The sequence below is a fragment of the Peromyscus maniculatus genome, chromosome 6 (assembly GCF_049852395.1).
Source record: "Peromyscus maniculatus bairdii isolate BWxNUB_F1_BW_parent chromosome 6, HU_Pman_BW_mat_3.1, whole genome shotgun sequence".
Classification (NCBI taxonomy): Eukaryota; Metazoa; Chordata; class Mammalia; order Rodentia; family Cricetidae; genus Peromyscus; species Peromyscus maniculatus.
The window spans coordinates 115,054,920-115,079,133 of record NC_134857.1 but is presented as its reverse complement, the minus strand read 5'-3'; the positions used below and the strand labels follow the sequence as shown (position 1 = coordinate 115,079,133).

The following is a 24,214-nucleotide window of genomic DNA, read 5'->3' as shown; positions in this document are numbered from 1 at the left end:
CCATTTTGACCCATCCCAGATTCAAATCCAGGTCTGACCAACCCCAAAGACTATCTTTGAGGATGCTTGGAGTCTTTGATGAAAAACTAGCTTGTGTTTATAAAAATGTGTACAGTTCCGTGCAAAGATGGAGCCATAATGTATCGAGCCATATGCAAAGTGAGCTGAGAATATCACCAAAAAGACATATTGCTTGCTTAAAACGATTATCAACAAGCTAAGATGCATATGCATGAATTATTCATGAGCTAGAGGCCACTGTACCTTTCTTCTTCCTATTTTGTGCTTTCCAGGAAATTTTTCTTTCTGACTTATACTTCCCCTGGTAATGGATGTGGGGAGACACAGGAGTCAAAATGGGGTGAAACAAAAATTGTGTTTATTTCCTTCAATATCACAGAACTTAGGGGTGGGAAAGATCTTAAGGTTACCTATTCAGATGCTGGGGGTGTGGCAGAGTTTAGAGCTGTTCCTACAACGCTGTGTGAAAGACGTCAGGCCGGCAGACCTTAACAGATTAATTTCTTCAGGAAGCTATGGCCCATAGGGATCCCACCCAAAGGAAAGGGCGAGTTGGTCGGTCGATCAGTCTCTGTCTGCAGAGAGCTGGCATGACCTTGACAGCCACAGGAAAGAAACGGTGGAGATTCTGTTTATTCTCTCCAGGCCAGAAGCCTAGCAGACAAAGTAAGAGTCCCTGCTCCAGCCTTCCACTCAGCACCGTAGCAGAGCTGGGGCTGAAAACACAAAGCCGGAGAGGAAACATCTCCCACCGGGAAGGGCTGAACCTTGATGCCGGTACCAAGTCCCAAATTGTTAGGTCTGTTCTATGGCGAAAGAGACGTTTTCTGCATTTCAAAACCATTTTGTAAAGCCAGGCTTGTGGCACATGTTTGTAATCCCAATGCTCAGGAGGCTGAGACAGGAGGATTACCATCATTTTGAGGCAACTTAGACTACATAGTGAGACCCTGTCTCAAAAGCAGATGACGATGATGATGATTTTGAAGTTCACCTTCCCTTTCCCAAAGCAACAGTGTACAACTTAAGTTACAGTATAACTCAAAGATTTGAAGGAGAAGCTTCATAGCAAGGGTGATTTTCTTCTACAGCACACTTGTTTATCTCCATGTTCCCATGTTCCTTACACGTTTGAAATAAATTTCTTTCTATGATTTGGAAACAACTATCTTTTTTTTTTTTTTTTTTTTTTTTTTTTTTTTTTTTTGGTTTTTTGAGACAGGGTTTTTCTGTGTAGCTTTGGAGCCTGTCCTGGAACGACCAGGCTGGCCTCGAACTCAGGAAGATCCGCCTGGCTCTGCCTCCCAAGTGCTAGGATTAAAGGCGTGCGCCGCCGCCGCCGCCGCCGCCGCCGCCGCCACCACCACCACCACCTGTCTGGAAACAACTATCTTACAAAATTAAGCAAGTATCTTTAAACGTGAGTGCTTCCACCTAAAAATATTTCCAAGTACTGATTTCTGTGACACTCTGAGGTAAATGGAGGGGTTATACTTCGGGCCACAGTCCGCAGGACATATGTGCTGTTGTCTGGTCTTTCTGTGAAGAGAGAGAGCCGGACCAGCCGGACCAACTTCACTTCACATTTGGGTCTCAGCGTTGCTCTTTAGCCAATCAGAGTGCAGGGATGCCTTGAAGGAACAAATCAATCACATGGTTGTGCCAGAAGGAGCCACTTGCCAGTCAGGGGCATTGAAGGACAGTACTCACAACTGGCCAAACAGCTGGAAGGGAGCAGTCCACCAAACTAACTCAGCTAAGAACACTAAAACTAGGGAGAGCTCCCAGGACAGGGCAGGAGGTGTCTTCAGAGTGCTTGCTGATCTTCCTTCCTTCGACCTTTCTCCTTCCGGCCCCTTGCCCCTGGCTTGGGAGCCCCTAGGTGCTTGTTTCTCAACACTGCCTGGCCTTGCTTCCTGGGGTGCATCCCCTTCCTTTAGCAAACCCACCCATACTCTGCCTGTGCTCCGCCCACACTGATACAGAATCCTGCCTCCCAACAGCAGCACAGGCAGACCCAGGCAGGCCAATAGGACCACCCGGAACACCCCTGTGAAGTCCTGCTGCAGCCTCCCAGGCAGGCGTGGCCACCAGAGCTGGTCATGACCCTTCCTGGGGCTCCACTGCCCCTGCACCTCTCCATCACTGCCTGGGACACAGAGCGGTACCACCATCCACCCAGGAGTGAGGACAGTGTGGGCTCCCAAACTATCTGTGTGAACCACTCAGATCTATGCAAAGACATCCCTACAAGCCTGCCAACCCCAGTTTTGACCCCTTGAAGGTCACAGTCACCATTTGGCTCTGCCTTCCCCACCCTCCAGCCAAAAGCCTATATAGTAACTGGGGCACAGCATATGCGCAGAGCATGCGGGCCAGCCGCCATGGTGGCTCCGAAAGGCACGGGGGCTCCTCAAGGATGCAGAGAGGGGCGAACTGGAGGTGGAATGCCATCCCTTTCCTCAGGCCGTGCCACATGCGGCCACGCAGCCGCTGACGGTCACATCTTTCCATTTGTCGCGGAGACTTTCTCTGTAGCTCATCTAACTTCTCCCTCGGCTATTCCAGAGGCTTTGCGTCAAGTTTCCATAGAGTCACAGTAATTAAATTTCCATTAGGAATCATTCTGGGCTGGCAAGGTGGCTCAGCTCGGAAAGGCGATGGCTGCACAAGCCTGGCAAGCTGAGGGATCCCCAGAACCCACAAAAAGGTCGAAGGTGAGAACCGACTCCACAAAGTTGTCCTTAGACCTCCAGACACCACACACGCACACGCACGCACTTTAAAAAAAATCACTCAGCTGCTACCTTTTTGCCAGGCTAGCAGGATGGAAAGAAATGAAATAAAGTTGCTCTGCGTGTTGGAACCTTGTGTTTCCTGCTGTTGCCTCTCGCTGTTTGCCAGGAGCCTGGAAAGAAGCTGGAGCTGCGCGAAGAGATCTGCAGCCTCCTAGCTTTTCTCCCCTCCCCCCACCTTCTCCTCCCAACCCCGCCCCCGTCCGTCCCTTCTTGCCCTTTCTCGCTCTTCCTTCTCTATCGCATCCTTTCTTCCTTTCTCTCTTTTCCTCTTCCTGTCTCTCTCGCTTTCTCTTTCTCTCTCTCGCTTTCTCTCTCCCCTTCTCTCTTTTTCTCTTTCACACTCTTTCTCTTCCTATCGACTATCTTCTTCCCCCTCTCTCTCCACCTTTCACTCTTCATCTCTCACTACTACCTTCCTTTGAAAACAGTCGCCCGTGCATACACTCCCGTGCAGTGGCAGCTAGCTCCCCCGGGCTCTTCCCCCACCCTCCACCTTAGAGCAACAGGGTGCCGAACCCCCCAGGAAGCTCGCTGAAAGCCAGGCACTGGCCAGCTGCCTCCCAGCAGCCTCATTTCCTGTGCATAGGAGATAAGTAGCCTCTGTGGGCAGCTGCGGAGCCCTGCACAGTCACCCGGCAGGGCCCCGCCTCCCGCAGCTCTTTTGTTTTGCTTTTGATAAAACTGGACCCAGCCATACCAAAAAAGGAGGAGGGTGGATTTGAAATATATTCATCTTTCCGTTTCTTCAACTCAGGTCATAGAGCTGGAGTCATCCCCATCCCCTGGTAGTAAAGCTTTAAAAGCCTTTTTTGCTTTAGTCCAGAGACTCCCTAGGCCTAATGGCTCCCACAATCTTTTGCGGGACAGTAAACCGCAAGGCAGCATTTACCGTGAGCTGATCCCTGCTGGCACTGGACAGGCTGATCCCATTTAATTCACAGTGATGCTGTGAAATACTTGTTATTATTGACCACGGTCTGTAACATAAAGAAATTAAAGCTGGGCTGTTACGCGACTAATTCAAGATTAACACATGTTGGCGTTAGATGAAGTTGCATCATCCAGGCACGGGCGGTGGGTGACCCAGCACCCCATGGTTGAGGGGAAGCCCATGTGCCTGCCCTGCCCTCCCCAAGACCTAGCTATGTGTGGGACCTCAAAGCTCAGGTGATCGTGAAGGTGATTTTGATTGATTATAAGTTAAGATTGCCTAGGAGCAAATTCACCAAATACAGGCTTTATTGTTTTTTGTCTTGGTTTGGTTTTTTCCCTATAGCATGAAGATCAGAGACAAATAAATCCATTATTTTGAATGAACTCTCCCTTATTAAATGTTACCAGGTCATTCAAATTTCTAGAGCACTTCTGGACTTCCATCTGCTGGCCAAATGGGCTCTGTGATTTCATCCAAACTTCCTATACGTGTGTCTTCAGGACAGCCAGTCAGGGTAGGATAATGGGGTGCTTGCTGCTTCCCTTGACTCTCCCTGGGTCCCTGGGTGACACTGTCCAGGCTAACATCTGATCCTGCCCAGATGCAGATATGCCCACCTCCCTAGACCTGTCCTGTGGCCTTCATGTGGAAGCAATAAGCACGATAGCTTACATTTGCTCACAATTAACGTAGGAGGTGGGTTAAATTATACATATGTGTGTATGTATATGTATATACATTAAATTATATATACATACATATAAAGCTAAGGCAGAGAAGGGCCAGCAAGGTCGCTCAGCTGATAAAGTGCCTGCTGCTGATACATGAGGCCCTGCCTTTGGATCTCCATCATCCCCATGAGAGCCAAGCATGGTGATACACATCTTTCACCTCAGAGTAGGGAGAGCAGTGGCGAGCGGATCCCCAAAGCTCATTGGCCAGCCAGCCTTGCTGAATCAGTGAGCTGCAGGTTCAGAGAGAGACCCTGTCTTAAAAAAAAATGGTAGCGAGAGATCAAGGAAGACATCTGACATTGACCTTTGGCCTCCACACACAGGCACGCTCACAAACATATATATATACCACGCACACAAATAGAAAATATAAAAATTAAGGCACAGAAGGACTCAAAACCTGCTAGTATTGGCCCAGGATTCAAACACAAGTACCTAGTGCATCTAACGCCAAAGCTCATTCCTTTACTTGAATCAGTTAGGATGACTGGTTCTCAAATCGGAAGACCTGACTGGCTGCAAGCGGGTTAAACAAATGAGGCCTTTTGGGTATTCTAAGAAGACCCGAGTTCGGGGGTGGAGGGCTAGTTTAGCAGCTCTACACCATTGCTGTCCCTGTCAACACTGTTTCATCAACAGCTCTTAAGTGTCCAGTCCTCAAATAGATGTTTCTCAGTTACACCCAGTAGCAAGATTCACTTCCAGTATCTATTTATAAGGCATATTTTATGGGTATGAGTGTTTTGCCTGCCTGTATTACTGCACCCCTGCAGTGCCTGAGGTCAGAAGAGAGTATCTGACCCTTGGCAGTTACAATGACAGATGACTGTGAGCCATCCTGTGGGTGCTGGGAATCATAGCCCAAGTCTTCTGGAAGAGCAGCAAGTACTCTCAAGCGACAGAGGCATCTCTCCAGCCCCTCCAGTATCTCTTTTACCAGGCAGGAAAATCCTATCAAGATACGTACTTAGGTCACATGCTTAACCATACACCACCCACTGACAAAGGGGAATATGCTTGGAATAACCAAGTATTCACTCCCTGGAGATGGACACAGCCTCCTCCACAGAGCAGACAGTCTGGCTGTTGGCTGGCCAGTCAGTAATAGCTGCTCCAACCCCTAGGAATGTATGCTGTCTCTCAGGACCCAATAAATTTGACCAAGGCCACAATAAATAAGGACAACAGAGTAATATCTTATTACTTTGGGTGCTCCCAAACATGTTAGAGGCAAGGACAAATGCCAGTTTGCAAATAAAAATGTCCCCCTTCCAGAGAGCTCTGGGTAATGTGTGTGTAGAATCTTGCTCACTGCACAGCATGAGACAGCACACATCTAGCTAAAGGGCTAAAGAATCAAGCTCCATCATCACTGCAAACTTCCCCTTTATGGCAGGACCGGCGGCCATTACTTACAAACATGAGGAAGGATACTTATCGAACACAAGACAATGACGCAACGCCATTATTTCTGCAAAGCCCATTACTGTTGGGCTCCTGCTCAAGGGCCCAGAGATGTCTTGGCAGGTTAGCCGACCCTCTGCTTGTACGGCAGGGCCTGGCCAGCTCATCTAGTATTCTTCCTTATGTATTAATTACAAAGAGAGCCTTCAGAGACCCGTTCACAATGTTTTCATTTTATCCCAAGTTTTCCAAAAACAACTTTCCTAAAATGCTGGACAAGATGGCCTTATTGAAAGATTTCAAGTATGGGGCTCTTGGGGAAACTGAGGCAGATTGTTCATTTGGGTAAGAAGGCTATTAGAACAATGATTAGTTTACTGCTGGGGAGGGCGAGGAAAAGATGCCCTCCCCCACCCCTTACCCCTGTCACCTGTGGGGGGAAAGGGAGCTGACCCTCCCCCTTACCAGCTGCAGCTCTTGGGAAAGTGGGACCTACATCTCACCTGCTTCAGGTCTTTATCACCTTAAGAATTTGGCAAACATGCTTTCATTTCTCCAGTTCACCTTCATTCCATCAGAAAACAATATCATTCTGCTTAATTTGCAAGTGACTTCCCAGGTGTGACAATGTCTCACCATAAAAAGTCTAGTAAGAAGGCAGAGAGAAAAAGAATGACAGGGAATAGGAATGAGAAAGTTACTACTTGCACTGTTCTCTGTCGGGGACTGGGAGGACCCAACCCTGTGCAGTGTGACCTGGCCATGCACTCTCCCTGGAATATACTTTGCAAGGTTCTATCAGTGAGACCCGACCCTGCTGATCCTGCTGTTTCTACCTTGCCTGCTGTTCCCATAAACACTAAGGAGAGCTACAGAACTCAGAAACCCAACCCCACGAGAAAGCACGTCAGACTCCACTACAGCAAACGTGGTAAAAACACCTGTCCAAATCGTGCACAGGCTCTCTGGAAAAACTTGGGCTACTGCCACTCCCTAACGGTATTCATACTGTGTGCGGCCAAAGAAAACTGAAGTAGTCACTGCCCGAGGTCCTACAGCTAAAAAGCCTCAGAATGTGGGTTTGAACTGTGAGAAGTGTGGCTAGCAGCCCTGCTGTCTCTGCAGCCACATCTTTGAGCTAAATTCTTTCATTTATTCTGCAAAAATAAGACGGACTGACTACTGATTCCATTTTACCACAAGAATAGAGAATACAGAAGTTCAGCCACTTCATTCAGGTTGCAGAATTAATTTGAGGATAACCCCAATGTAAACATGATGAGGTGTGGCCAACATTGTGATATGTTGTTGTCATCTGCAAAATTCGCACCAGAGAACCATGCAATGAGTTCCTCCAAAAAAGCCTCATAATTTTTAAAAGTATATGCATGTGTATGTATGCATGTTTGGGAATGCATGCCATTTATGTGCAGGTACCTATAAAGGCCAGAAGAGGGTATCAGATCCCTTTGACCTGAAGGTACAGGCAGTTGAGAGATGTCTAACATGAGCTCTGGGAACCTACCTCTGGTCCTCTAGAAGAACAGCAAGTTCTCTTAACTTTCAAGTCATCTCTCTATTCCTGGTGGACCTGAGAGCTCTTTTCTCTGGCAATAATAACCACACACTTCGTCTTCAGTAGGTAGCATTTCACAGTGCTATTACCCCAGAACCTCCACATTTGGTTCCACACATTGCAAGTTAAGCGATTTTACACTGTGTGTTGGGTACATTCCCTCCCACAGGATGCAGACTGGATATGGCTGTTAGTCTATTCACTTCAAAGTCCACTTCACAGACTTCTCATGTGGAATCCACCCAGTTAATGAAGAGCAAGGTCCTCTGTTGCGCTCAGCAAGGTGGAGTCCTTGAGCAGCCTCAGGTGTGAGAGAGAGAGACAGAGACAGAGAGACAGAGAGAGTCTTTGTGTGTTTTTGTGTGTCTGTAAAATGAGGAAACCCTCGGGTATTGAAGAAAAGCACTAAACAGCCTGTAGTATTTATCTTCTTTTCAGGGATCTTCAGCCTAGTGCTCTTCAGTTTTAAAAACAAAACCATTACTTAATGAGTCTCAGATAGAAATAAAAATACTCATCACCCATCCATTCCACTAAGGAATTATGAACACTTCTCAGTAATCTTGGTTTATATTCTTCAAATTCTCTCATTTATCAAGCAGAAATGAATGGTCAGTGCAGTCTTGCACACAATGGAATGTTTATTAAATGGTGAAACAGAGTACAGATGAACTATCAAGTTGTCAATCAATTTGTATAAACTATGGCTTTTTATATAATTTTAAACATATAGAAAAAAAGTACAAAAGTAGTACAAAAAAGTCCACAAACCTGTACCCAAATTAGCTACCTATCAACATTTTTTGCTACTTCCACACCAGAGTAGATGAGTTTAAATGTAGCTCACATCTTTTGATTAGAAAGCTCACCAGAGTCAGTGTTAGCCTAATGGTCACATGAAAGCTTAGAACCAATACAGGTGAAAAATTCTACAGTGTTGTTAGGGCCAACCTTGAACTTGTGATTCTCCTGCCTCTGCCTCCAGAGTGCTAGGACTACAGGAAGGTACCAGCACAACCAGCCTATACTGCTCTTTAAAGAAAGGTCACTCTCTTGGTCTTTTAATAACAAACTATATGAAGAAAGGAATCCTACCTCAAGATGGTAACCAAATGACAGCCTTCAAGGCCCTCCACTGTCTACCAACAGCCATCAATATGGCCGCCATCTAACAATTTCAGTTGTAACTATTGTAACCTCTATTGTACTGAGCTCCCATTTCCTCTGGCAATCGTAGCCTCACACTCTGTCTTCAGTGGGTAGAATTTCACACGGTTCTAAAAGGCCTACATTACTTCAGAACCTCCACATTTAGTTCCATGCATACTGTCAGGTCACAATCTAGTGACTCCCCAAAAGATCATCGAGTTATCTAACTCTTCTTCATTGTGTGTTAGCTGTGGAACCAAGTCCTAAAAACACAATCCTGGGTGATTCAAGAACACCTGGGTATGACCTTGTCTAAGGGCACCACCTCGGTGATCAGCCATCTTTGAAAGTATTCACTGTACAAACTGGAAGAGTGAACGATCGGTGCATACCAGCTAGCAGATGTGCCGTGGCTTCTTTAGCCCTGGCTGCCCTTCTTTCCAGCCATGCTTTAGAAAGGCCTCATTCCCAGTGTCCACTGAGATACCGTCCACGTCTCTTCAGTAGATATCTGCCAGGGAGGTCACACTGAAAGCCTGCTGCAGCTCACTCTTGCTGGTGAGCTTCCAAGGGTAAAACAGTACAGAACGCATCTTCTCAATCATGAGGAAGCCATTGTCACTAAATCTCCCTGGGATGCTTCCTACATCCAACCAAACAAAGGGAGCAATGGCAGAAGTTTTCAGGTCAAACACAAACAAATCACCCTTCTGAGAGATGTTGACCTGAAAAAATAAAAAAAAAAATAAAACAGATAAGGGAGGTGAAGGGCAAGAAAGAACTGCAGCCTACATTTATGTCTGCAGACATTTATGTGGGCCCAATAAAACCTGCAGTTCCCAGCCCTTGGTCTGAACTGAAAAGTCATATATTCTGTGCAGTTTATGACACTTGACAATATCGGGGAAATGATTTAAGTCTGTGGAAAATCACCAAATTATTGTCTCAAGCCGAGGAAATGCATAAATGCCCATTTTGAAGGAAAACATCTCGAGAGAAGCTGAAAGCGTTATATCCTTACGAACCTTCATTAGAACACCAAGAAAGGGGTATTCAGCATTTTGGTGGCTTCAGTGACTTTTAAAGGACTAGAACTGGACCTAGGGGCAGACCCTAGCCACAGAGCTTCTAGACTCAAGTATGAAGTTATAACTTGTTCCCAAATCATGGCACCTTCTCTTCCAATGGAGACCCCAATGTAGACACAGGCAGGCTGATCAGTGGCTTACCCCACTTACTCAGGTCAGGAGGAACCAGGGAAGCCTTGGCTACTGTTGCTGCAAGGCCAAGGTGAAAAGAGGCACCAGGGCCAAGCTCTCTCTGGTGCCTGCTTTGAAGAAAAAGGTCACAACTCTGTACACCTTACAGCAGAGCTGGGGATTGAGCCTGAACTCCCGGTTCACAGAGATACACGCAATAAGTATCCCTGACAATAACAGCTAATCAACATTATTAGAACAAGTCTCACTGATACACTAATGAAATAGAACAAGAAGCCCTTCTGCTACTTTACCCCAATTATCATGAAGTAATCAAAGCTTATCTAAGCAAGAATAAACAAATAATTTCTTTTTAAATTAAGTCTTTTAGGTTGTGTGTGTATATGCATGCATGTGTTCATATGTGCGCACACACACAACTGAGCACACTGAGGCCACAGATCAAGGTCAAGTAGCCTTCTAAATTGCCTATCCACTTTATTTTTTTGAGACAGGGTATAGTCAGACATTTTGGTGGGGACTGCTGGCTCAACAATAATGGCACGAGACTTATTATTAATTATAAATGGTTGGCCAATAGCTTAGGCTTGTTGCTAACTAGCTCTTACAACTTAAATTAACCCATTTTTATCAATCTACTTTTTGTCTCATGGCTTAATTACCATTACTCTGTACTGCCCACACTGCTTCCTCTCCAGGCTGGAGACTCCCCTCTTCTTCTTCCCAGCATCCTGTGTGCCTAAAAATCCTGCCTAGCTATTGGCCATTCAGCTTTTATTAAACCAATCAGAATGATACATCTTCATAGTGTACAAAAAGATTATTCCATAACTGTGGAGGGCCAGCTGGGAGACCAGCTCCCACATTTTACCCCAGGGTACGCTTGAGGAGTGAGGGATAAGAGATTTAGATAAAAGGATAGAGGAGAGAGAAACAGAAACACAGGATAGCCTTGGGAGAGCCTGGATCCTTATCCACCAACCCCTTCTGTCTCTTCTAAAGGGCTATTTATAGGAATGCCAAGGGATGGAGCAAAAGACCTCCCCCTAGCTCAGCCAAGTGTAGACCCTTCCGATTACCTAGAAACTATGCACAGGGTCAAGCAATCTTCTAATGCAGCTCTGCTGGGTAAAGCAAGCTCAGATCTCACTAGGAAACCTTTATGGGCCTCCACACACAACAAGGTCTTTCACCGAGGCTAGAGCTCTCCAATTCAGCTAGGCTGGCTGGCAAGCAAGCCCCAGGAATCCTCCCTGTCTCTGCCTCTCCAACGCTGGGATTACAGGATCAAGCTGCCACAGCTGGCTTTTGACTCGGTTTCTGGGGATCAAACTCAGGTCTTCATGTTTGCTGTCACCCTAGCAACTGAGCCACCTCCTCAACAACAACAAACCAATTTGATTTCCAAGTCCTAAGTTGATAGAGTGTGAATGGGTGCGTTATTCAGTTGTCTTTGCTCTGGTGGCACCTTGGAGGCTCTTCTGTGGCTGTGATAAAACACTATGCCCAAGATAACATACAGAAGAGCCTTAAGGTTCCATGAGGGCAGAGCAGAGGCCTGGCGGCAAGCGGCTGGCACAGCAGCAGGAACAGAGGCAGGGGCCTCATATCTTGAACCACAAGCACAAAGCGCGGAGAACAAACTGGAAGTGTCCTGAGGCTTTAAAGTCTCAAAGCCCGCCTCCAGCGACAAACTTCCTCCTAGAAGGCCGCACCTCTGAAACCTCCCCAAATAGATTCGCCACCAGGGAACCAAAAGTTCCAACAGGCAAGCTTTAATTTTCTCATGAAACCACCAGAGGTTATTTCTCTGCTTTGCTGTTAAAAAAAAAAAAAAATGACATAAGCATATGCCAACTTTCTTATCTCCATTCTACCTCAGTGTTTCCGGAGTACTTAGACTTGGTTGCGTGAATATGTCACTATTAAATTTGAAAGAAGGTATGTTTTCGGTTGTTTCAACTTTTGAAAAAAAAAATTAGGTGTTTTTATATTATCATTTCTAAAGCCAATTTTAAAAATCTCAATAAAGTAAATTTAAATTTGGCTGAAATAGAGATGGAAACTTTCTAGAAAAATAATGTCAGGTTTTACATGGAGGAAGAAGAGGAAGGAAAGGTATTCAATCAGCTAGACAGGTGCCAAGTTTACCAGCTGCATCATTTTGAGAAAAACATCCTGATTACCCTTTTTTTCCTTTGCCAATTATAAAGAGACTCAGTGATTAAGTGACTTTGAAACTGTGACTCAAAGGCAGCAAAGTGATTAATAAACTTAAAGAGTCAAAACTGGAGTGACTCGGCTAACCCGCAACGCTTCCTGGGCCACAGGACATGGAGCTTGCTGCCCAGCCCTGGGTGGACGGCTTTCTCACTGGCAAAACGAGATCACAGCACTTCAGGGGAGCTGGGGAAGCCAGAGCTTGAGCAGCAGCACCCCAGAGCACAGCCTGGAACCCAGTGGAGACACAATCTGTGTAGGTGGCTTATGCCACCTCTCTCCACCATACCGGCCTCACCAGGGAAAGGTGACAGGACAGCACAGGTGGCAGAAACCGATCACAAACAAATCCTGAAGCAGAAATAAAGATGACTTAGTCTTAGCACCCAGCAGGAGGAGAGGAGCCGTCCTCAGGCCTCCGGTTACGAGCACTAAGAGGGAAGTGGAGATGACCAGGCCACCCCATCGGCCACTGGGACCCCAGACAAGAGACACTTACGGTGATGTTGGCCCTGGCCAGCCCTTTGGCATCCTTCAGGGAGGACAGGAAGTGATAGTTGGTTGGGCTGAAGAGGTCACTGTCAGTTGAGAGGTGGAAGGAAATCACACAGGTTTCCCTCGTACAATCCCCACATCTCCCCAGCAGTTCCAGCACCGGCTTCTCGTAGAGAACCACAGCCTGCCCAGCTTTAATCACAGTAGATGAAGTCACAAGAGAGCACAAAGGCTCCAGGGATCTCCAGTTGTAGAGCCTCACCTAGGGACGAAAGAGTGACAACGGACATTCTTGCTTACTGCTTTGTTTTTCTAATTAGAGAGTAATATTGGCCCAAGAGCAGGGCAGTAGAACTGGTTGACTGTAAACCCGAGTTCTCATCCCAGCCCTTAAGTTCTAGCCAAGTCACTAATTACTCCGCTTCCCAGAATCCATTTCGTCACGAGGAGAACTCCATTGAAAACTTTACTGCCTGTCATGAGAACTGAAAATGGGAACAACCCATTGTCAGCCCAGTACCCAGGAAGCACGTTGCTGGTTTTCTACAGACAGGACCTATTTCTAGAGTTAGCGGCATCATCTAAACTGTAGACCTCCAAGGGTCTCTAAGTCTTTCTTTTTACTTGAACTTAAGACACGGTTCATTTTTCTATATACCTATTTCAGATAGTTTTACTGATTGCAGCCTTACCACAACCTTTACACTACTTCTTTTGTGAAATTTGGACTAGTACCAGCTTCTCACAGTTATACTCTTACATTTACTTAGCACTTTGAAGTTTACACAGTTCCTCATGTAATTCTTCTATTCCTTTTTTTTTTTTTTTTGTCATCTAAAGGAGACAGACTAGTATTATCTGACAGTTGAAGGAACTGAATCCCCAAGACGATAACAGATTTGCTCAGGTTATGTAATACATAGCAGATGTTAGCCTGAACACTGTGTGCCTACACAGCCCGGTTTATGCTACAAACACTAGAAGCTTTCTGATATGGCCCCAAGAGTATTCCAAACAATTAAAGAAGTCATCTAAAAGTCCCCCTCAGCCTTACACACACACACACACACACACACACAAGTAACTCACGGTGAGCTGTGTGTTGTAGTCTCTGTGAAGATCTGACACACCGTAGACATAAAACACTCCTTTATCTTCAAAACCGACCGGCAGCAGCGGAGCAAAGAATCGCCGAGCAAAGTAATGCAGCATTTTCCATTTTCCTCCATACTCTGAAAATAGCCAAGAGAGGCAGGGGACACCGGGAACGAGCGGTCAGGCCAGGCTCCGTGTGCGCAGCTAGCATGGCTGGTCAGAATTTTTTTTTTTTTTCTTTTTCAAGACAGGGTTTCTCTGTGTAGTTTTGGTGCCTGTCCTGGAACTCACTCTGTAGACCAGGCTGGCCTCGAACTCACAGAGATCTGCCTGCCTCTGCCTCCCGAGTGCTGGGATTAAAGGCGTGCGCCACCACCGCCCGGCTTGTCAGAATTTTGTGAAGCACACATGTGAGGGAGTCTGTATTAGGTGGAACTCAGTGTGCTGGGGGCTCTGCACAACAATTCTGGAGACTTTCACGTCAACCTCGCAACATTAGAAAGACGAAGGCAGGTAGTGACTGCTTACTTCCCACGGGAAGAAAGAGGGAAGTACTTGAATGAAACATGCTGCGGGCAGTAGACTTAAACCCTGGATCTTCCAACTTTGAGCCTCCTGCATGTTGCAATTACAAGGTGCACCAGTGTGCTGGCTACCATTGTTCTTTTTTACTACACACACATAAAGGAGGAAATCATCAGCACCAGGAGTGGATGCTTGTTGCTAATTTTCATTCATAAGAAATATCTAGACTGGTCTCCTTTCCCACAGGTACAAAATCTCCTAAGCAAAGCGAAACAGCCACTACACAAAAATGGCTTTCAGAGTCAGACTAAACACCCAGATCCATGGCAAGTAATAATACCCCCTCAAACACAATGCAAAGTTGTAAGCCTTTGTAGAATTCCGTGCCACATTCAGATGTCCAGCAGGCTAAACCTCCTGTACTGATTGGAATTGCTGTTAAAAATACCACCACCAAAAGCAACTTACAAAAGAAAGGATTTGGTTTGGCTTAAGGTTCCAGAAAGAGTCTAGAGTGCAGGAAAGGCATGGCATGGTGGCAGGAGCTGACTGGTCACGTTTTAGCTGCACAGGAAGCAGAGAGAAGAAGCAGGAAGTGGGACAAGGCTATAAACCCTCTAGGCCCCACCTCCGGTGACATAGTTCCCCATCAAGGTTACTCCTCCTGAAGGTTCTGTAACCTCCCCAAACAGTGCTGCTAATGGGGGACATTTCTCATGCAAACCACCACAGCTCCACACTCCATCTTTTGCTATCTTCCTCTCTCAATATCTGTCGGAGAATGAAGATTCTCCCTGATAAAGAATCATTTCTGGAGGCTGGAAGACAGAGAGAAAAAGGTGGGGAAAACCTTCTCAAGGAAGTCGATGTATAAAGTAAATTTTAATTTTGCTAAAATAGGGAGTGAACTTTCTAGAAAATATTGTTAGCTACTATTTGGAGGAGAGAGAAATGATGTAAAGAGTTTAATTAACTAAACAGATAACAATTTTTCCAGCTGCACAATTTTTAGGAAAACATCCTGATTGTTCATTTTTTTCATGTCAATTATAAAGCAATTTGGTGACTAAGCCACTTCAAAGCAATAAATCAAAGACAGTGGACTGATTAATAGGCTGTGCTTAAAGAAACAAAACTGGAGTGATTCAGTCAGTCTCCGATGCTTTCTGGGCCACAGGACATTGAGCTTGCTGCCTAACCTCCACGGGCTGCTCTCTTACTTAAAACCAGATCACAGCACTTCAGGGATGCTGTGCTGTAGGGCTCCTAGGACAGAGCCTGGAGCACATTGGCACGCAGCCGTCTCCAGGGGAGAGACAGAGACCGGGAGGTGCTAACGCAATGTGCGGTGCAAGCTGTGGAGGCGGAAGAAAGATAAAAACCAAAGTCTTCCAAGGTTTGCAAAATTCCAAGTCTTAGCATTTCATTCCCAATGGTTCCTGCTTTCTTAAAACAGCAGTTGGTGGGAGCCGCGGGGTATGCAGAGGCCAGTCCCGTGGGTTTCTCCTGGGCAAGTGTTCTGCGAGTGGGAGATGGCTCATGAGGTAACTACAGTCTCAAGTATGACCGCCACCAGAGTGGGGAGACTGCACGATGGCCACATCACTCTTTCGCCTCACAGCATCCCATTGTTTCCTCTTCTGGAGGTCAGAGACCCATTATGACTCCTTCATTTTTTTTTAAAGGTACAAAAATAGACGAAGACACAAATTCCATTCCGGTCATATAACCATTGCTAGTTGAAATGGTTCAGCTGGCAACCTTTCCGACTTGCATTTCTGACCCACTACCTTTTCCAAGACACAAACAGAGCCTATAACGGGGATTTTATAGACTTAAGTCAGAGTCAGCGAATGGGACACTTTGACATATACATGAACCAATCTTCTGCTTGGCAGAATTCTCAAGATCAGTGAGTGCCCTTTGGGCCTTGAAAAACCCTCTTAAATAGGTTAAATGCAATGCAATGGGGACTGGGGAGATGGCTCAGTTGGTAAATTGCTCGCCATGCAAGTTCAGGTGCTCAGCACCCACGTAGAAGCCTGGGCACACCAGCATACCCGGTACTGGGAAGGCAGCGACTGGGGTTCCTCAGGGCTGGCTGGCCGACCAGCTGAATCCATGAGCTCAAGAGCTCTAGGCTCAATGAAAAAAACACACTCACACACTCACACACTCACCAGCACACGTGCAGATGCACACAGACGCCACTCCACCCCACATCACACCTGGGATCCCTGTACCTGAACGCACCCCTCACCAGGCTGCTCTGGCCAGCACAGCAGGGCTCATGGAAAGACTCATAGGGGCAGCTGGGTGAGGAGTTCACAGAAGGTTCAGGGAATAGCCTCTTTGGCCCAGCTCTCCTTGGGGTAATCTGATTCTTCAGGCTCTGTGCTTTCCCAGTCCCTCTCCACACAGGCATTGATTTCTCTCACACAAAGAAACACTTACCAAGAGAGGCCCAGGAAGGAGCCTGCCAGATATCGTTCAGCTGCCAATAAAGAGCCCCCATGGTGTGGCCTTTTCCATCCACTATCTCGCTGCGGCTGCGCATGTAGAATTCAGTTTCTGTTTTGACACACTGGGCCTGCATCACCTGATGCGAGAGGTGTTCACACACAGGTGTTATTGTTTGATGGAGGCGGTCTAGATTTCAGAAATTACAGGTTTGAGGTGGTTTGTTTGCTTTCTTGCTCATTTTTTAGAGTAAATTGGATAAACTAGAGTTGGACTAGTAGTAGGGATAGGTTATTTTTATTAAATCTAGAGCTAGAGAGAAATCTAGGCATGAGAGAAACTGTTGTCTCAACAGTGGGTTGGAGGTGAGGGCTTGTTTTGTTGTTGTTCTTTGTTTGTTTTTTGTTATAACAGCAGGTGACAAAGGAAATCGGATGGTATAAAAGCCAGTAATGATGTAGGCAATGACAGAAAACAAAAGCTGTTGTTCCAGAACAAATCCTGCATATAGTCAAACATCAGGTTGTTTTGCAACATCAGATTTTACAAATACAGTCATAGCTTTAAAAAGAAAAAAAAATTTATTAGAAAAAAAAATGTAAGAAAAACAACGTTGTTACGAGTAAATTATCCAATCTCTATTTTCTAGTTACACTAACTTTTCACATTATGGCTTTTGATAATTAACCTACAATTTCTTACGATTCTCACTTCTTCATGAGAGCGGGACAGATGGTATTATACCAACAAATAAAGAGCAGCTAGTTCTTGTGCAAGAGGCAGGTCCTTACTTCCCGCCATCATCTCTGGAAAATCCCTCCTACTTACTGCTGCTTTTACTGACACTGTACCTGTGGCCTTAGCTGGAGTTCTGCTCAGGAGGGGCTCATGGGTAGTCAGAGAGCCTGGAGAGATGGTCAGAGCAAGATTTCACTCAGAGAACAGGGAGGCCTTAGAACAGGGTGTAACCCCAGAAAGGGAAAAAGAAACATTCCTAGACACTAGAAAACTAAGTGCAGGTCACTTCTATAAACAACAACTCTGAGATGAAGAAAGAGCTTTTAGACAGTGGTAGGCTGGATGGGGAGAAAGGAACAATGAGGTTACTGCTCAGGTGAGTCAGACACACATTTCTGGAAGGGTGAAGTCACGGCCATCCAATAAATAGTGAGTATTGACAGTACATATTATATGTTCATGATGTTTTAAACCTCTTATCCAAGCAAAAAAGAGGATATATCCTACCCTCGTGGCATTTCCTGCCTTGTATAGAAGACAGGCCAATGAGATGAGTCTCTGTGGTACAGCAAAAGGACTTAGTAGAAAAATAAGGGCTGTCCTAAGAGAATAAAGCAGAACCTTCCAGCTAGAGAGAACAATGTCTGTCTGTGTGTGTGTGTGTGTGTGTGTGTGTGTGTGTGTGTGTGTGTGTGTGTGTGTGCATGTGCATGCCTGTGTGCGGACTGGCTGAGAACAGAAGGCAGGCTAAGGTGGCCTGATCAGAGAAGGCCTGGGGCAGTGGAAGAACCTAGTAGAAATTCAAATTCTGACTAGAGAAGCCATGGAAAGCATGTATCCTAAAAGCTACTGAAGTCCTGGGATGCTACCAGGGGAAAGAGGAATGCAGCCAGCTTGCATTTCCAAAATGTCACTAGGATTTCTGAGCAGAGAAGGGGCGAGGGCAGGCTAGAAGGATCTAGGGAGACACCCACAGAGTTGGTGAAGCTATTAAAGAATGCTGTTTGTTGAGCTGCTGAAGACACAGCCATCTCATTCTGAGCCAGCTTGCTGAGACTACAGCAATGACAGCCAGAAGTGTGCCATAGGACAGTTAAAAAAAAAAAATCTCTGCAGCAAGCAGCCTGGTGACAGCTCAGAATGGCCACAGTGGACACTTGGAATGTGTTGGTCTAAATATATCTCAGAGGGGGTGAAATAAAAAAGTAGACCAAGGAATTTTTCTGTCAGTCAAGCTAATCTGCAATTTGACTCAGGATCTCTAGTCAAGTTCCTTGTTTAAAAAAAATACCATTCTTGTCTGAACTAAACAGAGCAGGATTTATCTGCTTTGAGAGCTTGATACCCATGCACAGAGAATCTGGGTCCATGGAGTCAGCATCTGCATGTGTATTGAGTTACTGTACCAAATCAACTTAGTAGAGCAATTTCTAGAATGTTCTTCTGTGAAGAGATGCAGCCAAGAAGTGCAATCTTAGTGGAGATAGATGGGGAGGGCGTGTCGGGTCTGGGGTCTGCACTAAATATCCGTCTACACTCAACTGATGCCTCGGGGACAGGGATGGCGCAGCGGAGAAAGCATGTGCCGTGCCTACTGAAGTTCGGATCCCTTGTGCCCAGGCCAATGCGGGAAAGTGTGTCAGCTGCCAGTAATCCTAGCACTGGGGAACAGAAACAGGGGATCTCCAAAGCAAGCTGGAGCTGGTGAGCTCTGGGTTTAGCAAGAGACCTGTGTCGATAAAGTAGACAGCAATGGAGGAAAACACAATGTCAACTTCAGTCACGCACCCACATGCACCCACATACACAGGAACACACATACATACATGCATACCATACACACATGAACACACACAAAAAAAATAAAAATAAAAAGATTTAACCTTTCATCAGCATGGAAAGTAACCCATTTGGTTTCAAGATTTCCCAATAATATCTAAATCTACTTAAATCATCGAATCTCCAAATAATACCTTTACAACCACGCTACATGTGATCTGTGGGGACAATACCAGTTAACGCCCCTGCCAATGTAGCTCACACGTCCAATGCTCTGACTGACCAGAAGTCTCTTCTTACCCTGAGATTCGTGAATCACTCATTGTTTCATGGACTATGTATGAAGGGTTCACCAGGAGTGCAGGAAGTCTCCATTATGCCTCGGAGAAACAACTCAAGATCCCAAACACCCAGGACCCAAAGTATCCACAAAGGCTGGACTGACCATTCCTCACATACCAACGAGGTTAAGAAGCATGGGACACTCTGAGAATAGCCCGGAGACCAGAGTCAGTCTCGATTCATGAGTTCCAGTGTGGAAGAAGTGGACCATTCGAGGCAGCTGGGGTAGAAGCTACATTCCTTAGATCTAGATTTATAAATTAAGAGAAAAGCGAACACCAGGACAATGCGTAATCCCAGGCACCACCACATGCTAAAGTGAGTAGAGAAATCACCTATTTCAGGCAGAGACAAAACTTTCGGGACAAAGCTATGAAATACTGAAAAGGAGTGGCTTATGCTTGATTGACTCTAAAATGAGCCACAGCTAGGTGTTTTCCTTACCTTTGATGGACCTAGCATGCCTTTTCTCTTTATGTAGGAGAGATCAGTTTTTATTTTTCAGGCAGAAGAAAAAAAAATCTAACGAGGTCCAAATTGTTCACCCGGCTCTAAATACTTTTCAATCTCATTAGCATATGTTACAATTCAAAAATCTTTATTTTTAATTTTTATTAGGTTTATTCATTTTTATTCTGTGTGTGAGTGTTTGGCCTGCATGTATGCTTGGTGCCTGCAGAGGTCAGAGAGGGTGTCAGATCTCCTGGAACTGGAGTTACAGATGGTTGTGAACCACCATGTGGGTGCTGGCAATCAAACCCAGGTCCTCTGCAAGAGCGACAAGCGCTCTTAACTGCTGAGCCATCTCTCCAGCCCCTGGTTGGTAGATCTTTCAGCCTTGCTTTCTGAAAGGAATCTACACCAGTCTCTGCCTAGGAGCCCATCATACATGAAATCAACATGGCAGCGGATAACTAAGACTTTTGAGCACTTCAGGCTCTAACACAGGGTAGCACGTCCTAAATTCAGATAGTGCCAAGCCAGTAACATGAATCTGACTTTACCCAAACCAGTTTTCGCAGGTTAGGAATAACGTTTAAGACTCATTGTGTGGCTTAGATAAACAACTTAGGTGTTTAGAGGTTTGGTCCCCCAACTTGATACTAGACAGCTGTTAGAAATTTTAAGACAAAAAGATTAATAGAGGTTGTAGATGTAACCAATCGTCTTTTTAAAATAAGAAACACAGAGCCAATGTAAAAGAGAAAGCCGAGAGGTCAGAGCTCAGAGATAAAATCTTACCTCCTGCTGTGCTCCTAGCTTCCCCGAGAGAGAGCTACTTCCTGTTTGTCTGTGTTTAAATAGTCTTTCTGTTCTGCCTTCTCATTGGTTCTAAACCCAACTACATGACTGCCTCATCACTGCCTGTAAGTACCGCCCTCCAGGTCTTAAAGGCATATGTCTCCAATACTGGCTGTATCCCTGAACACACAGAAATCTACCTAGCTCTTCTAACCACCATGCTCTTGCTATGGCTCTAATAGCTCTGACCCCAGGGCAACTTTATTTATTAACATAAAATTAAAATCACATTTCAGTACAAATAAAATATCACCACAAGAGGTCTTAGTACCATTAGAGGGTATTCCCTCAAAGAGAACTGTGGAACCCCTGACTTTCACTTCCTGGTCTTAAGGTAAGCACTTTAATTTGGTGAGTACCTGCCATGAAGGGCTACCACAGGCCCAATGCAATAGCCCAAACAGTCATAGACTGAAACCTTTAAAACTTCAAACTGAAAGAACCCTTTTCTCTTCCTAAGGTTTTTGTCCTAGATATTGGCTTGTGATGGAAAACTAATGCAAAAAAGAAAAATGGCACCAAGAAGCAGGTAGTCATTGCTATAGCAGAGATGCTACGGGGAACTATTGAACTGCAAACTCGTTCGCAGAAAGAGTTCAGGAAAGTTTTAGGGGAATAGGCTTGGGTGTGTGTGTTGGGGGGGAGGAGGGGGGGAGGACCTAGTAAGCAGTAAGCAGAGTTTAATGGAAAATTCTGGTAGGGACTCAGTGTAAGGATTGGGTCCTTATTACATCACCAGCCTGCGATGGCGTCCCAGCCTAAAAAGCGGGCATGCCCTTCCATGGGTCTCTCCCTCTTTCCATACTCTCTCTCCTCGTATTCCCTCTGTCCTCTGTGCGGTTTCTCTCTCTCTCTCTCTCTCTCTCTCTCTCTCTCTCTCTCTCTCTCTCTCTCTCTCTCTCTCTTTCTCTCTCTCTCTCTCCCTTCCTCCCTCCCTCTCCCAATAAAGCTCTAAAAAGGTAACCATGGCTCGTGATTCTTCCACGCCACCCGCAGCATCCAGCACTCTCCTGTCGGCCTGGCCACCCCAGGCAGCGGCCAGCCACAAGCGCCACCGCTTAACCAACACTCAGAAATCAAAATGCTGATAGGAACATGGAAAGCAAAGGCCAAACTGAGGAGGCTTCAGTGAGAAGTGCGAGTTCTGTTAGGAATTAGCAGTGCTGTGGCAAAGAATTTGGATGCACATTGTCTATACCTGAGACTTCGTGGGAGAGGTCTTAGCTTATCAAGCAGAGGGCAGCGTACCATTTAGATCATGACAAAGGCATCACTCACTGCTTAGGCCAGATGTACAGAGGCAGAACACGGAGGAGCAGAGAAGTGAGGTTTTAAAATAACCGAAACTTAACCAGAAAAGGAATATGCATAATATTTCAGTCAAAGCTGTACAAGGAGAGGAAAACAAGCCAAGAGCACTCTACTGGAACAATATGGAAGAGGTCCCACCCATTGCAGGCTCAGTCATGTACAAGTACAAGCTTTGTTCAGAGACTTTCAAGGGAAGAGTCTTCTGAGGAGGGACTCACGGGGTGCTCTGCTTACTCATGGCAGCCTAGGGCAGTAGGGCATTCAGAAACCACGACACCTGTGACTCCAGTGGCCCAAGATGAACTCATGCCAGCAGCAGACCTCGTCACCTCCCATGCGAGGCTAGTTTGGTAGGCAGGCATCATGCAAGAGTTGCAGGGTCATAGAGGCTGCCAGTGAGGTTTCCGAAGAAACCTGGGGGAGACCAGCCACGCTGCTGGGAGGCCAGAGTCCCTGGAAGCAGCCCTGGGAGGGTCACACTTGGAACTGAGAGTGAAGCTGGAGCTACAGTGGAGACCCTGGGAATTAGAATCAGCCAGGTTCTAGGGAAGGTAGCACTCAGGATCTTGGTAGCGCATATCCAAGCAGAGTACCTGGAAGAGGCATGCTTTAGCATGTCCCATTTGCCTTGTGAGATGTACATCCTCTTCTCTATCCTTGCCTCTTCTGTTTAAGCCTTTGATTCATTTTGGTTAATCTTACATGGTGACGGGAGCCATAAGCCTAAGCGACCCTTGACACACATGCTGCCATATTTGGGCTTCTCTCCTCTTTTCTTAGATCTAGGCCTTGCTTAAGTCTCCATAGCACCAGAACCTCTTCCCACAGATACCAGAACCTCTTCTCAGATATCAGGTGAATGAGCTGCAGTTAGGCAATTAGGCAGCTTGACAAGGGTAGATAGATAACCTTCAGAGTAACATTTCCTGCTGGCCAAACAGCCCATAATTAAGTCCCTTCCTGCTCTCAACCCCCTTTGCCTACCTATATATGCCTTGAGAGTAAAAAAAAATTTTGGAGCTTGATCAGATGTCCTGTCTTGCTCTCATTCTTTGTGTCTCTTGTCCCTCTCATTCACCTGCCCTCCCTTTAGGTCCCCGTTGAAGACCCCGCTGGCCAGGGCACATGGTGTGAAGTAGGAGTCTACATTCACTCTTTTGCATGGTTCTGTTCCAGAACCATCGGTTGAAAATTCTGTCCTTCCCACCATATCATTGACTTGGGAGTGGAAACTAGAACACACTATAGAGGGTCCTCAAAAACTTTAAAATCGGGCTTCATTACAGTCCAACAGATACACTAGCAGGTTTAGATGCCAAAGAAATGATATTAGTTTATCAAAAAGATACCTACATTTCATGTTCTGTGTTGTATTATTCTTAACAGCCAAAACACAGAATCAGCCTAGGTGTCTTGTCAAGAAACAAACAGGTAAAGAAAATGTAGGGTATGTATACAATGGAAAAAAGAAAAGTGTATTTTTGTGACAGTGTTAGTTAACCTGGGGATGTTGTGTTAAGGTAAACAAGCTGTGTTGGTTAGTCTTTGTCAACTTGGCACAAACCTAGACGTATCTGGTAAGAGGGAATCTCAATTGAGGGATTACCTCCTTTAGATTGGACTGTAGACACGTTTTGGGGTCATGTTCTTGATTAGTAATGGATGTAGGAAGGCCCAGTTCACTTGTGGGTGGGCTACCCCTAGGCAGGTGGTCCTGCATTGTATTTAAAAACAGGCTGAGCAAGCTACAGGGAGCAAGCCAGCAAGCAGTGTTTCTCCATGACCTCTGCTTTCGTTCTTGCCTCTAGGTTCCCACCCTGACTTCCCTTCATGGTGGACTGCACTGACTGGTATGTAAAAGGCAAATCCACCCTGTCCTCCTCAAGTTGCTTTTGATCTCGAAGCTTTATCATAGCCATAGAAACTTAACTAGAATGGAAGCCAACGGCAGAAAGAAGAATAATGTTTAAAATCACTTACATGTACAGTTTTGAAAAGTTGGACCCATGGAAGCAGAGAATAGAATGGCTACCAGGGGCTGGGAGAAGGAAATGCTGATACACAATTCAGCTAGGAGAATAAATTTGAGAAATCTGTCATAGAAAACAAGA

The 24,214-nt window shown here is 45.8% G+C and overlaps 1 protein-coding gene across 4 annotated transcripts in view; it reads right to left on the bottom strand.

Annotated features, from left to right (window-relative positions):
* Positions 1-8,089: 8,089 nt before the first annotated feature.
* Manba (mannosidase beta) overlaps positions 8,090-24,214 on the bottom strand; it is a 91,854-nt gene continuing 75,729 nt past the window's right edge. For 3 of the 4 annotated variants that reach the window (XM_006970338.4, XM_042279974.2, XM_076575031.1), the window contains 4 exons: positions 16,626-16,770; positions 13,641-13,783; positions 12,556-12,813; positions 8,090-9,341 (listed from right to left, as the gene is read on the bottom strand). In XM_006970338.4, coding sequence (XP_006970400.1) covers positions 9,117-9,341; positions 12,556-12,813; positions 13,641-13,783; positions 16,626-16,770 — 771 coding nt within the window. In that variant the 3' untranslated portion in view covers positions 8,090-9,116. Of the gene's footprint in view, positions 9,342-12,555; positions 12,814-13,640; positions 13,784-13,858; positions 14,990-16,625; positions 16,771-24,214 lie in introns of those variants that run through there. The other variant, XM_076575032.1, reaches the window with a different exon arrangement.